Genomic DNA, 15,618 nt, shown 5'->3' with positions numbered 1-15,618 from the left:
GTTGTTCTGTCCTTTTTTCCAAGTGGTGTGTTGAAATCTCCCACTATGATTGTAGAGGTATCTATCTCTTCAGTTGTTTTGTTGTGTTAAGTACCATGGAGTTGGTTCCGACACATAGTGACCCTACATAGGGTTTCCAAGGCTGTAAATCTTTACAGGAGCAGAACGCCTCATCTTTCTCACGTGGAACCTCTGGTAGTTTCGAACTGCTGACTCGTTTAGTTATAAGCATAGATATCTATTATGGTTAATTCCTCGTATTCAATTGCCCTTTTACCATAAGATAATGACCTTCTTTGTCTCTTATGCTGATTTTTGCTTTAAACTTTATTTTGTCTGAGATTAATATTGTCACTCCTGTTTGTTTTTGATTACAATTAGCTTGATAAATGTTTTTCCATCCTTTAATTGTTAATCTGTTTTTGTCTTTGTGTGTTAGGTGTGTCTCTTGAAGATAGCATATTGAAGGATCCTGTTTTCTTATCCATTCTGCTACTCTGTCTCTTCACTGGTGCATTTGTGCACATTCAGTGAATTATCAATAGGTATGGTTTAATTGCTGTCATTATACTGTTTGTTTTTTGAGGTGCTGCTGATTTCTTTTTTTCTGTATGCTTTCCTGTGCTGAATTCATTTTTGTGTGCTTTGTCTTGTCAATTTCTTCATAGTTGTAATGTTTCCATAATCTTTTTTGGGGTTTTCCTTTTCTTGTTTGATATGGAGTTGTAGTATGTTTCTTTGTGGTCACCCTGTATTTTATTAAGTTCTTTCTCTTTTTATGACAGTCTGTTTTATTCTGAGATTTATCTGACCTCCTTGCCACCTGGATCTTTGTTACTATACTTTTCCCCCCTTTTACTTTGTAGTTGTCCTGATCATAGACTGACCTTCCAGATCCCTTAATTTCATTCTTGTAGTTTTGTTCTGCTTTAACTGCTTTCATTTCTGGACTCAGTGCATTGTGGGCTTGCCACATATGTCAGTCTCTGGTTATTGTCTGCTTTTGTTGGTTCTCAGTCCAAAGAACTCCCTTTACTATATTTTGAAGTGCTGGTTTGACCTTCAGAAAATCCCTTAATTTCAGTTTATCCTGAAATATTCTGCTTTTGCAATCATATTTGATAGACAGCTTTGTTGGGTATATGGTTCTTGGTTGGCAGTTTTTATTCTTTCATTGTTTTGTATATATCTCCCCATTGCCTTCTTGCCCACATGTTTTTTGCTGAGAGATCAGAGCTTAATCTTCTTGGCTTTCCTTTGTAGGTAACATTTCTTTATTCCCTAGCTGCTTTCAGGATTCTTTCCTTGTCTTTGATTTTGGAGAGTTTGATTATATGTCTTGGTGATTTTCTTTTGGGGTCTTTCCTGCCTGTGAGTCATTCAGTTTTTTTAATGCTTATCTTCTTCAGGATGTTAGGGAAACTTTCTTCCAGCAACTCTTTGACTATGAGGATAAAATAAAAGGCTGGTTTGTTATGCATATTGTCAAAATGTCTGAATCATCACCACTACGATTTGAGCTGGATTTTCATACCTCATTTTTCCCTTTGCTCTGAGTCTGTCGTGTTATATACTGTTGAGCATGCTTAAGAGTTTAGTTTTAGTTGTTGTGTTAACTGCCATCAAGTTAGTTCCAACTCAGAGCAACCCAGTATAGGGTTTCCAAGGAGCAACCGGTGAGTTTGAACCTCTGACCTTGTGGTTCAAACTGACCTTGCAGTCCTGTGCTTATCCTAAAGCACTACACTAGAAGCCCCTTAGTTTTAGTAGTGGTAGTAGTAGTAGTAGTAGAAGCCCCTTAGTTTTAGTAGTAGTAGTGGTAGTAGTAGTAGTAGTAGTAATAGTTGTTGTTAAAAGTTCCATTGAGTCAATTCTGACCCATAAATGACCCTGTAATAGAGTTTCCGAGGAGGGGCTGATGAGTTTGAACTGCTGACCTTGCAGGTCAAACTGACCTTGCAGTCTAGTGCATTAACTACCAGCGCCATACCAGGATGCCTTAGTAGTAGTAGTAGTGACTATTTAGAAATTATAGAAGTAACTGTTTTTTAAAGAAACAGTGGTTTTTGTTTGTTTTTTTTTCAGTTCATTGGTTTGGTTTGGTCCATGATCTCTGAGGATCCCCACCATTTCCAGAGTTGTATAAGGTCAAACTGTTTTCATGGTGGTGACTTAATGTACCAAACTGCATAGTCAATTGAACTGTAAGGTCAGTGGTTCAAGCTCACTAGCTGGTCCTTGGAAACCCTATACAGGGTCGCCATGGGTCACAACTGACTTGATGGCACTTAACAATAACAGCAATAACTACAGTCTCAAGTAGGGAAAATGGTATGCACTGGACTACTAATGAAGATGGTTTGCACTGGATTCCTGGTGTGGTGCTGTAGGATCAGCATTGGACTGCAAACCACAAGGTCAACAGTTCAAACTCACCAGATATGCACCTCAGAAACCTTATACAGGGTCAAGGTGAGTTGGAGCTGACTCAATAGCGCTTATTAACAACAGCAACACTTTTCAAAGCATAAAGTGGTTGAAACCTTCCCACTAGTGCCATGAAAGAAAGCCCCGGGTTATTTGCTTCAGTAAAGATTATGATCAAAAAAACCCTGTGGAGCAGTTCTACTCTGTAACATGGGGTTGCCATTAGTTGAAATTGATTTTACAGCAATTTATTTTCAGTAAGGTGTTACTTGACTTTTCCTCCCATTTTATTAGCACAGAGTGGAGTTAATTTCTCGAGGCTACCTAGAATGTGGTAACAGCCGTCACTCTGATGGCTAATGATAAATGGAAAACATTGTCCTCCTCACTCAGGTTTGTGAGAACTACTGCCTGGCTGAAGAATGCCCAATTTGCATCTTTTATAATGTTATCCAAGTTCTTGATTTCTATTAATTGATCATGCAGTGAGAGTGATTATACTCTTCTCTTGTAGTGTAGTGGTTACAAATCGGGCTGCCTCAAGGTCGGCGGTTTGAAACTACCAGGTGTTCTGGGGAGAAAGATGAGGCTTTTTGCTCCCGTAAAGAGTGGCATCCTTGGAAACCCTGTGCAGGGTCACTATGAGTCGGAACCGACTCCACGGTACTTAACAACAACAATGTTAGATTAATTAAAGAGATTAGCAAAAGTGTAAAACAGTTCTCTTATAATTTGCTTTTTGGTTTTGGACAATATATTTTATTTTGCATTGAAATGTTATTTATATTAACATGTGCTGATTCTTTTATCATACCAGGTACCAAAAAGTTTTGCCAAATTAAAAAAGAAAGACAACAGAACATCCCATAGACCTTGGGTCTTGGTTTCCTCATTTGTAAAATGAAGGGTTGGTCTAGATGACTTAAAATATTAGAACTTCAGCTGTCTCTCTAGTAAATTGCATGTGATTCTAATAAGCAGCCAAAGTTGAGAACCAATGCTTTATAGTGAATGAGTATGACTGCATTTTGATTAGCTGATTTATCTTTTATGTTATTTAAAATAATCTCTAAAACATGACCTTATTCCTAGAACAAAATGAGATTAGAACATGTTACCAAATGGTTAAAAAAAAAATCACTTCAGAAATAGCCATCAGTTTTATGAAAACATTTACTTGGGGGAAGTTTTTCTTTTACAGTAAGATTGTATATTGTTTGAAACATTGTAGTCCATATTGAGTGACTTAACCCTTTATTTCTAACCCACTTAATAATATACAGTACTCTTCGCATTCACTCACTGTGGAAAGGTGTTTGTAATTGAGTGGGACTAATACAACCATTTCATAAAAAATGACTTTTGAAGTAGTGTGAGAATGTTTTTTAGGTTTTGCTTTTCTTAGAATTAGAAGTTGAAGATGGAATAATTTAAAGGGCTTTTCTCTTTGTTTCTTTTAGAATTAAAGTTGGGAGAACTGCTTCATGATAAGCTGTAAGTATGTAAATGCCTTTTGAAGTAGTTAAGTCAATCATTTCTTTTAGAAAGATCAATACAGAGCTGGTTCCTATGAGATGGAGGTTAAAGGTGTCCCAGCTCCATCATCTCTGATGTCCAGAACTCCCCACAGTGCTCTTTCTCCACAACAGCTCACAGAACTTACAAACCTAAAGGAAATGGCTCACACAGTTGTGGAGGCTGGCAAGTCCCGGATCTATGGGTCATACTGGAGGCTTCTCCTGACTACCATCACATGGTGTCTCAGGGGCTACCTAACTGTACTTGGCAGGCCAGATGATAGGCTGCAGGCCCAAATCCTAAGAACTGGAGGTCAGATGATAGATAAGGAACCAGATGCAGGATTCAGAGCAAAAGAAAACTTTGCCAGAGCATTCGTATGAATTGGATGTAGATCATACTCTCAAAGAAACACCAATTATTGAACAAGGCAGTGCAAAGTTGTGACTTAAGAGTGTTAAGGGTGCTGACTGAGTCACATCCTCTAGTAAGGTGGTGACTCCATATATCCCACTGTAATCCTACCTCATTAATATTAGGGACAACTCACACCCAAATAGGGCCACAATCACAGGCATATAGGGAGGATTTACAACACATCATAAAATGGAGCCCTGGTGTGGTGTTGTGGGTTAATGCACTGGACTTCAAAGTTGTCTGAACCACCAGATTGGAGCTCGGCAGCCACTTCTCGTAAACCCTACATAGGGTCGCTATGGGTTGGAACCGACTCAGTGGCACTTAACAACAACAATAATAAAATTGCATCTTTATCTAATTTCGAATCCACTGAAAATCATGACCCAGCCAAGTTAACATGTGACTTTTACCATCACAGGTTTCATATACTTAATTTGTATAGCCCCACTCAGTCATTGTGTGAGAGTCACAAAGACTATAACTGCAAGAGGAATTTTAAGTAATTTAAGTAATTTTATGTAATTCACTGTACTGCAACAGTGTGCTGTGGTATTTCAACCTATTTTTCTCACATGCAGTAGTAGTTTTTAAGGTCTGAGTAATTTTATACTTTAAAACTGAAAAACAACAACAATAAAAAAACCTAACTTTTTGTAAGTGTATTTTTAACTGTGGTCAGCATTTTGAAACTGCTTATGTGATGAAAGGGTTATTTGTACCTGGTAAAACTGTCTAAATCCCTTCCTTGAGAGATGTACAAGATGAGAAATTTTAACTTAAAGAAGAGGTGTTGGTTGTGTGCCAGGTGCAATTTGCTGATGACCAGAGATCACTAAGTGCTTAGATTTAGTAAATTGAGAATCTCTGGAAAGGAAAATCAAAGGAAATGCTTGATTACGTTTCTGCTCACCTAACTTAGCCTCAGTTCCCATACTGCTATGACCAAGTTCTATTTTTAAGGTTAGCAATATCAAATTTAAAATTGGTCCATGGATAAGATTGGACTTTTTGTGGAGTGCAGTTAAAGTTTGAAATTTACTTCTCATACATTAATGTGCCTCACAGTCCACCTGGTGGGCTTTTAAATAACTGATTGCTGGGCTCCACCTGAGTTCCTGGGTGAGGCCTGAGAAATTGTGTATGTAACAACTTCCCAGGTAGCTAATGCTCATGCTGCTCAGTGGCAGCACACAATCAGAAAACACTGTGGATCATTAGTATGAGGCAGGCAATCACAGGAAGGACACAGTGAAGTGGACCACAGGAGAATGCAGTAAAGTGACTCCTGGCCATGGATGAAGCTTAAACAAGGACCGCTAGAGGGATCTGTTATCCTTATTTCTCTGAGGTTTTAAGCTATAAGCCCAGGCAACATGGATTGCAGCAGCCTATTTTGACCACCTATCAAAGTTACTTGGAGTCCTGGTGTGGTGCTGTATGGTAAGCACTGGACTGTAAGGTCGGTTTGAAACTCAGAGTTGGCAGTTCAAATCCACCACTGCTCCTTGGATACTCTATATAGGCTCACTGTGAGTTAGAACCCACCTGACAACTTAACAAATTAAAGTTATATAGTTCTTTCCAATCCATGTCTCCTTTAGCTTTTTTTTTTTTTTTTTTTAAATAGTCTCCTTACCTCAAATAATCGCTTAACATATAATTTGCTTATCTTTATTGTTTATTGTCTGTTTCCTCCCCCTAGAATGTAAGGTCCATGAAGCAGGCAAATAATGTCCTAAAACAGTGTCTAAAGCTGTACTAGGTACTGTAGTTTCAGTTGGGACCTGGTGTGATGCTGTAGGGTAAGCACTGGACTGCTAACCGCCAGGTTGGCTGTTCAGAAGCACCAATTGCTCTTGGGAAACCTATACAGGGTTGCTAGATGAGTAAGAATGGATTCTGTGGCACAGGACAATAACTAAGACAGTTTCTGTGGCAGTTTTTACCAGTTAGGAAAATAACTGATTGGTTTTGTTGTTGTTACTAAGTGCCTTAGGATCCATTCTGAATTGTACCAACCCTCTATAGGGTTTCTGAGGCAGTAAATCTTTGTGGAAATCATCTTTCTCCTGTGGAGTAATTGGTGGACTTGAATACTGACCTTGTGATTCGCAGTCCAGTGCTTACCCCACAGAGGCACCGTGCTCCCCTCTAATTGGTTTGCAGTGCCATTAAAAACTTTTAAGAAAACTTGTCATATTAGTAATAAATGGATGTTTTGTTTGTTTGTTTTTCTAAGAAATTCAGACATCAGAGATTAAGCAACAGTTTCCATGGAAGCCTTCTTTCTCCAATTCCTTATCTTTGCCTAGGGAACTCCATAACTTAACTGTTATCATGTGAGATTGCTAACCTTCAGTGCAAGTCCACACAGGTGCCTTAGAAAAAATCTGTCATTGAAAACCCTCTCAAGTAGAGTTGTATTCTGACATGCATGTTGCCTAGAGGAGAAGTCGGCCTGAATGCAACTAGTTTTTTTAAGTCACTGTTAGAGATTACTGGATTGTTGTATTGTCTTGTAGACCATTTAAAAATGTTTATATATGTGAATTGTTGTTAAGTGCTGTCGAGTCAGTTCTGACCCTTAGCAACCCGGTGTAGTGTCTCCAGTGAGCCAGCTAGAGCTTGAACTGCTGATCTTGCAGTTCAAACCGACCTTACAGTCCAGCACATTAACCCACAATGTCACACCTGGGCTCTATGTATGTGAATATACATCTGTAAAAATGAGTTATAAGTGAGCTATATGATGTGTACTATTCTATAAATTAGATCCTTTCCATGTTAGTATGTAGTAAGTAATTCAGCCTTGTTCATTTTAACTGTTACATTGTATTATTATATATGTTGTTATTGTTAAGGGTCTTCCAGTCAGTTCTGACACACAGTGACTCTGTATAGGGTTTCCAAGGAGTGCCTGGTTGATTCGAACCTCAAACTGTGTGGTTATCAGCCCAGTGCTTATCCTAATATGTAATATATATGTAATATGTATTTACACGCACACATGTACATATATATTACATAAATTCTCCTAGTGCTCAACTATCAGTTTGTTCTACTGTGAAGGAGACTTTTGAGTTGCTGTGATTCTGGAGGCTATCCTACCAGTATTTCAAATACCAGCAGAGTCACCTATGGTGGGCAGGTTTCAAATGAGCTTCTAGACCAAGACAGACTTGGAAGCAGGAGATACAGATTACTTCCAAATATTAAGTCTCTAAAAACCTTATGAACAGTAATAGAACACTGTCAGATAGCACCAAAATATTGAATACTGAAACTTGATGAAAAACACAAGAATATTGTCAAATACAGTGCTGGAAAATGAGCCCCTCAGGTTGGAAAACACTCAAAATACTACTGAGGAAGAGTTGCCTCCTCAAAGTCGATTTGACCATGAACAACTATAATGGAATTAAACTTTTGTGATCTTCATTTGCTAATTTGGCACAACTCAAAATGAGGAGAGAGACCTGTAAACATCCATTAATAATTGGAACATGGAATGTACAAAGTATGAATCCAGGAAAACTGGAAGTTATTAAACATTAGTGAGCTGAAATGGACTGGTATTGGTCATCTTGAATCTGATAACCACATGGCTTACTATGCTGGGAACTGAAGAGGAATGATGTCACGGTCATCATCAAAAAGAATATTTGAAGATCTGTCTTGAAATAACAACGCTGTCTGTGATAGGGTAATATCTATACACCTAGAAGGATGACCAATAGTGGTATTAACCACTATTATTCAAATTTACACACCAACTGATAAAGCCAATGATAATGAAATTGAAGAATGCTGCCAGCTTCTTCAGTCTCAATTTGATCAAACATGCAATCAAGATGTCTTGATAATTACATATGATTGGAATGCAAAGGTTGGAAACAAAGAGGAAAGATCAGTCATTGGAAAATATGGCCTCATTGATAGAAATGATACTTGAGATCTCATGATAGAATTTTGCAAGGTCAATGACTTGTTCATTGCAAATACCTTTTTTAAACAACATAAAAGACAACTATACACATTATCTCACCAAATGGAATACCCAGAAGTCAAATTCACTGCATCTGTGGGAAGAGATGTTGGAAAAGCTCCATATCATCAGCCAAAACAAGGCTAGGGGGCAGACTGGAACAGACCATTGATTGCTCATGTGCAGGTTCAGGCTGAAGCTGAAGAAAATTAAAACAAGTCCATGAGAGTCAAATTATGGCCTTGAACATATTCTACTTGAATTTAGATATCATCTGAAGGACAGATATTTGATGAATTAGATACTAATAGCCAAAGACCAGAAGAGTTGTAGGATGACATCAAGAGCATTGTACAGAAGAAAGCAAAATGTCGTTAACAAGGTAAGGAAGAAAGAAAAGACCAAAATAGATGAAAGAAGAGACTCTGAAACTTGCTCTCCAGCAGAGAGCTGCTAAAGCAAATGGAAGAAATGAAGAGAGAAAAGAGCTGAATAGAAAATTTCAAAGGGCAGCTCAATAAGACAAAGTCAAATGTTATAATGGAGTTAGAACATGAAACGAGAGGAATATGTTCAGCATTTCCCAAGCTGAGGGAACTGAAGAAAAAATTGAAGCCTTGACTTTGAACACTGAAGGATTCTAGGGGCACAATATTGAATGATGCAGAAAGTGTCAAAAGGAGATGGAAGAAATACACAGAGTCACTGTACCAGAAGGAAATAGTCAATGTTCATCCATTTCAAGAGGTAACATTTGATCAAGAGCCAATGATACTGAAGGAGGAAGTCCAAGGTGCACTGAAGGCATTGGCAAAGAACAAGGCTCTTGAAATTAATGGAATACAAATTGAAATCTTTCAACAAAGTCATGTGACACTGGAGGCACTCACTTATCTATGCCAGGAAATTTGGAAGACAGCTACCTGGCCAACTGATTGGAAGAGATCCATATTTGTGTCTCTTCTAGTGGAATGCATAAATTACTGGACAGTATCATTAATATCACATGCAAGTAAAGTTTTGCTAAAGATAATCCAAAAACAGCTACAGCAGTACATTGACAGAGAACTGCCAGAGGTTCAAGCTTCATTCACATGAATGCATGTGGAAAGGGATATCATTGCTAACATCAGATGCTTGGCTGAAAGCAGAGAATACCAGAGAGGTGTTTACCTGTGCTTTATTGGCTATGCAGAGGCTTTTGATTATATGGATCATGACAAGCTATGGGTAACATTGCAGAGAATGTGTATTCTGGAGCCCTTAAATGTGCTCATGAAGAATTTTTACACAGATCAAGAGGCAGTTTGGACAGAACAAGCAAGGGAATGCTGAATGGTTTAGAATCAGGAAAGGTGTGCATCAGAGCTGTATTCTTTCACCTTACTTACTCAGTTTGTGTGCTGAGAAAATAATTAGAGAAGCTGGATTATATAAAGAAAAATGTGGCAACAGGGTTAGAGGAAGACTCATTAACAGCCTACCATATGCAAATGATGCAACCTTGCTTGCAACCTTCTGTATGGGTTATACCTCAAAGTAAAGCAAACAAAAATCCTTGCCACTGGACCAATATATAGCATCAAGATTAATGGAGATGAGGTTGAAGTTGTCAAAGACTTCACAACCATTAACACCATAGAAATGGTCAAGAAATCAAATGATATCTTGCATTAGGCAAGTCTGCTGCACAAGACCTTATGTTTAAAAGCAAAGAGATGTCAGTTTGAGGACTAAGGTGTGCCTGACCCAAGCCTTGGTATTTTTAATAATATCATATGCATTTGAAAGTTGGACAATGAATAAAGAAGAACGTAGAAGATTTGATGCATTTGAATTACAGTGTTGGAGGAGAATATTAAAAGTACCATTGGACTTCCAAAAGAACAGACAAATCTGAACAAACAAATTTGGGTTGGAAGAAGTACAGCCAGAATGCCCCTTAGAAGTCAGAGGTGGTCAGTCTTTGTCGCCTATACTTCAGACATAATATAAGGAAGAACCATTCCCCAGAGAAAGATAATTGTGTATGGTAAAGTGGAGGGTCAGAGAAAAAGAGGAAAACCCCCAATGTGATGGATTGGCACATGGCAGCAGCAGTGGCCTCAAGTGTAACAACAGTTGTAAAGTTGACACACAATAGGCAGTGTTTAGTTCTGTTGTGCATAAGGTTGTTACAAGCCAGCACTCACTTGACGCTACCTAACAACAATAACAACAATACAATTCTTGTGTACTGTTGGGAATATAAAGTAAATTAATACTTTTTTTTTTAGGGATATCTGGGTGGATCCATTACAATGTAAAGCAGGTCCTGGTGTGGTGCTGTAGGATAAGCACTGGACTGCTAACCACAAGGTTGCCAGTTCAAACTGCACCTTGGAAACCCTATACAGGGTCGCTATGAGTCAGAACTGATTCATAACAACAACTACCTTAGAAACTTAGGAGCCTTGGTAGCATAGTGGGTTGTGAATTGAGGTGCTCACTGCAAGGTTACCTTTTGAGATCTGCTTGCTACTCCATTGGAAAAAGATGAAGCTTCCTGTCCCATTAAGATTTTCAGTCTTGGAAACCCTATACAGGGTCACTGTGAGTTAGGACAGAACCACCACTACCACCACCACTGCCCTAGAAAATTATTTTCACATGCATCAATAGTTTTTTAGTATACTGTTGTTTTTAATTGCTGTTGTGTCAATTCTGACGCACATCGACCCTGTATAGGATGTCCAAAGTACAGTTGATGAGTTTGAACTACCCACCCTGTTACAATCCAGGTGTCCATTAATGGTACATCTGTTTTATAAAATGCATGCCCACACACACATACATATGGAGTCTTGATGTGTCAACACTTAACAACAACAACATATATACATGTATTTAAATCTTTTTTTACTAAGCCCCCCCCCAAAAAAAAAATGCATTTTGTTTGCAGAGTCTTGGTGTGGTGCAGTAGGATAAGCATTGGACTGTTAACCTCAAGGCTGATATTTCAAACCCACAAGCTGCTCCTTGAAACACTATAAAGGGTTGCTATTTGCATTTCTATAGCTTTTCACTTTTTTGTTAGTAGTTTATTTTTTCAATGCTGTGAATTGTCTTTATATACTGTTCCTATTTTTATTTGAATTATTTGCCTTTTCTTTATTTACATTATATATTACGGCTATTAACCTCCTTAAAATTGTCTATATTAAAAATGCTTCTTCCAGATAACTGTTGGTGTTTGTCTGTGGTTAATTATTGTATGGACTCCTGGTGTAGCGCTTCGTAATCAGCTCTAGATTGTCAACCACAAGGTCGACATTTCAAATGCACTAGTTACTTCTTGGAAATCCTGTACAGGGTCGCTTTGAGTCAGAATACACTCAACTAAACTTAAGAACAATTATTGTATATAACCAACCTTTTTACACAGTTATTAAAGCTCTCAACTCTTTTTTTCTTTCTAGTGTCCTTGTTGATCATTGAGTTTTTTTATTTGCTTGAGATTTTAGCTTACATCTGTCTGAAATTTATATTTTCAAATGGTATGAATCAAGTTAACTTTTTCCAGATGGTTGATACCTTAAACATCATTTATTGGCAAATTCACTGTTTTTCACTAGTTTGAAATTCCACTTTTATCTACATAATTCCACATTGATCTTTGTATTCTAGAGCACTTAATTATTATAGCATTATAGTATTATTTGGTATTTTGTGAATCCCTATTGTTTGTTATTGTTTCGGTAAACTTTTTCAAGACTGTTCCTTTCTTGCAGATATTCTCTTGGCTTGGCAGTCTCTGAAAATTGCCATTTGGGTCTTGATTAGCACTGCTTCAAATTTTATAGCTGAGGGATGTCTTCAGCAGTCATGTATTGTGATCAGATTGTTAGAATAGCTTAAATTAGATTTCAAGAAAAGGCAGTCTGTCTTTTAAAGCTCTCTTTGATGTCTTATTGCTGCTTTTTTTTTTTTTTTGAGAGCAGTGCATTTTGGTAATAAGTAGATTTCTGTATTTTCCCAGCACTCTAAAGACAAACGAAGCAAAATGGTGGAGTCAGTAGCTTGCTTGATTACCAAGCTTTCTTTTAATTTTCCTTATTCCTCTCCTCTTTCTCGAGAGAGATCTCAGTTAATTTTATACTTATCAGTCCACATAGAGTCCTGGTATGATGCTGTGGGTTAATGCGCTGGACTTCAAAGTTGTTTGAACTGCAAGGTCAGTAGTTCAAGCTCATTATCTTCTCCTAGGAAACCCTATACAGGGTCGCTATTGGTAGGAATCAACTGGACAGCACTTAACAACAATCAGTCTACAATGCATCACAACTGTTTACTTTTCTGACTAATTAGACATCAGGTTTTCTAGATTATTTTTCATTCTTTGACAAAACTTTGGACATTATAGACAGTAATATCTCAGATTATTAGGTTTTTCAGATATTAAAAGTTGCATTATTATTTCAAACATGACTGAATGCTAAGTTGTTATTGAAAATAAGGAAGACAAAGTGAAATCCATAATATAACAGATTAACTTTATTTTTCCCTAAAAATTTCAACATTTTAAGGGTACTAATTTTGTACCATTTTGGGAGTCTGGGTAAACTTTTACTGGGTTTAAAAACAATCTGTGGGGCTGGTTTTCTTATTTGCAGATTTGGCCTTTTTGAAGCCATGTCTGCTATTGAAATGATGGATCCCAAGATGGATGCTGGCATGATTGGAAATCAAGTTAATCGAAAGGTTCTCAATTTTGAACAATCTATCAAGGTAGTTACCAATGTACTTTTTGTATAATCTTTTGTCACTTACCATTTCATATGTTAAAACTGTATATTTAATAATGAAAAGCTTAGTATATTAACTTAAAGTAACAGTTCTCTTAAAATTATTTACAGGTAAGAATTAGTTGTAATCTTTGTCTATTTCTTTATAAATATGCTCTGAATTCATTCACATGTGTTTATTTTTTGAAAGCCTTTGATTGTGCAAGTATCAGGATACTTGTTAAGGGATTAAATTGTAATGAATTTGAAATTTATTCAATGATAATTTAAAAATTCATATTTGTCTAAGATTTAATTATATATTTTTATGCATAAAAATGTGCTAAGTAGATGGATGTTATAAACACAGTTTATAAGTACTGTACACCCACTCCTCACTTAATGACTTGGTTAGGCCCCGAAGACCAGGTCATTATGTGAAAATCTGTGTTATGCTAAAATGGAGGATGATCACATCCACCAAGTTGATAGACAAGCTTGTCCCTCAAAGGCAGCATTACTCTCACCCTGAACCTAAAGGTTCTTTACTACCAGACATGTGTCATTAATGTACAAAATAGATAGTATATTTTCTTAACTATTGTTGCAAAAACAAAATATTAGGTAGCAAGATAGCCGCTAAGTGAGGGGTGCTGGTTGTGGTTGTGTGCTGTCAATTTGGTTTCCGTTCATAGAGACCCTGTTTAGGGTTTCTAAGGCTGTACGTGTTTATGGGAGCAGAAAACCTCATCTTTCTCCATGGAACACATGGTGGACTCGAACTGCAGACTTTGCTGTTAGCATCCCAGTGCATAACCCACTACTCCACCAGATAATCCTTTTAAGTGAGGAGTTGTTGTTGCTAAGTGCCACTGTGTCAATTCTGATTCATAGTGGTCCTGTATAGGCTTTCCAAGTTGTGGCTGGTGGGTTTGAACCACCAACCTTGAGGTTAGCAGTCCACTGCTGATCCTCTGCGCCACACCAGGAGTGGTTTACTTGTTAAGTTGTTGTTAGGTGCTGTCGAGTTGGTACCGACTTACAGTGACCCTATGCACAACAGAACGAAACGCTGCCCGGTTCTGGGCCAACCTTAAAATTGTTGCCACGCTTGAGGCCATTGATGCTGCCACTTGGCTAATCCATCCCTCTAGGGGTCTCTCTCTTTTTCTCTGACCCTCCACCTTTCCAAACATGATATCCTTCTCCAGAAACTGGTCCCTGACAGTATGTCCGAAGTATGAGAGATGAAGTTTGGCCATCTTGACCTCGAAGAAGCACTCTGGATGTACTTCTTCCAACACAGATCTGTTTGTTATTTTGGCAGTGTGTGTATGGAACTTTCAGTATTCTCCTCCAACACCGTAACTCAAATGCATCAATTCTTTTTCGGTCTTCCTTATTCACTGTCCAGCTTTCACATGCATATGAGGTTATTGAAAATACCATGGCCTGAGTCAGGCACACCTTAGTCCTCAAGCTGACATCTCTGCTCTTGAACACTTTAAAAAGGTCTTGTGCAGCAGATATGCTTTGAGCTCTTGACTGCTGCTTCCATGAGTGTTGACAGTTGATCTAAGAAGAATGAAGTCTTTGACAACTTCAGTCTTTTCTCTGTTGATAAGAATTGTTTATTGGTCCAGTGGTGAGGATTTTTATTTTCTTTACTTATCAGTAAATATTTTAAGTCCTCTCCACTTTCAGCAAGCAAGGTTGTTAATGACTCTTAACTCCAATCCTGATGCTACGTTTTTCTTCAAATAACCCAGCTTCTCGGATTATTTGCTCAGCATATAGGTTGAGTAAGTATGGTGAAAGAATACAGCACTGTTACTTACACACCTTTCTTAATTTTAAACCATTCAGTGTTCTCGTGTTCTGTTTGAACAGCTGCCTTTTTGTGTCCACGTACAGATTCCTCATGAGTACAATAGGTCTCTGGGTTTATGGGAGTCAAGTCTATGCTGAAGGCAGAGAGGGCGGAGAGGATATGAAGATGTAAACACAAATCGTACTTTTCCCACACCACATGGCATTTGTGCACCAAGGTGGCTAATGTGTGGTAACATCAGGGAATCCCTCCTTGGAACCAAGAGGAAGTCTCTCAAAACTAGATGGGAAAGGTGTTTGCTTCCACATCAAACACTGTATTAGTGACATTTGTCCCTTTCCCCAAAAACAAGTGTTTTGTGTGCTAACAACATAGCTTAAAAAAAAAAGTAAAACAAAATTCTGCATTTTTCTAAAACTTGATAAAAAATAGTATTTCAAACTGTACAGTCACCAGAAGTACACAGTTATCAAAAATACACACACTTCACTTGACATCCCCAGCACCTTCAGCTTTCTGTGCCTGGTCTGTTCTGTCATCTCCATTTTCTGCAGGGTTATTTCCATCCTTGTAAGCATCAGCTTTTCCCTTTTTCCCCTTGAGTACCTTCTCTCCCTTCTTTTTTTTTTTTTTTCTTAAATGTTTTTATTTTGCATTGAGTGAAAGTTTACAGG

The 15,618-nt window shown here is 37.8% G+C and overlaps 1 protein-coding gene across 2 annotated transcripts in view; it reads left to right on the top strand.

Moving 5' to 3' along the window:
- NAA35 (N(alpha)-acetyltransferase 35, NatC auxiliary subunit) overlaps positions 1-15,618 on the top strand; it is a 123,350-nt gene that overhangs the window by 29,157 nt on the left and 78,575 nt on the right. For both annotated transcript variants that reach the window (XM_006877729.1, XM_006877730.1), the window contains exons 3-4: positions 3,888-3,921; positions 13,003-13,117. In XM_006877729.1, the coding sequence (XP_006877791.1) occupies positions 3,888-3,921; positions 13,003-13,117 (149 nt within the window). The remainder of the gene's footprint in view (positions 1-3,887; positions 3,922-13,002; positions 13,118-15,618) is intronic.

Source organism: Chrysochloris asiatica, unplaced genomic scaffold (genome assembly GCF_000296735.1).
Source record: "Chrysochloris asiatica unplaced genomic scaffold, ChrAsi1.0 scaffold00576, whole genome shotgun sequence".
Classification (NCBI taxonomy): domain Eukaryota; kingdom Metazoa; phylum Chordata; class Mammalia; order Afrosoricida; family Chrysochloridae; genus Chrysochloris; species Chrysochloris asiatica.
The sequence above is the reverse complement of the archived record's forward strand: the minus strand, read 5'-3'. Positions and strand labels throughout refer to the sequence as shown.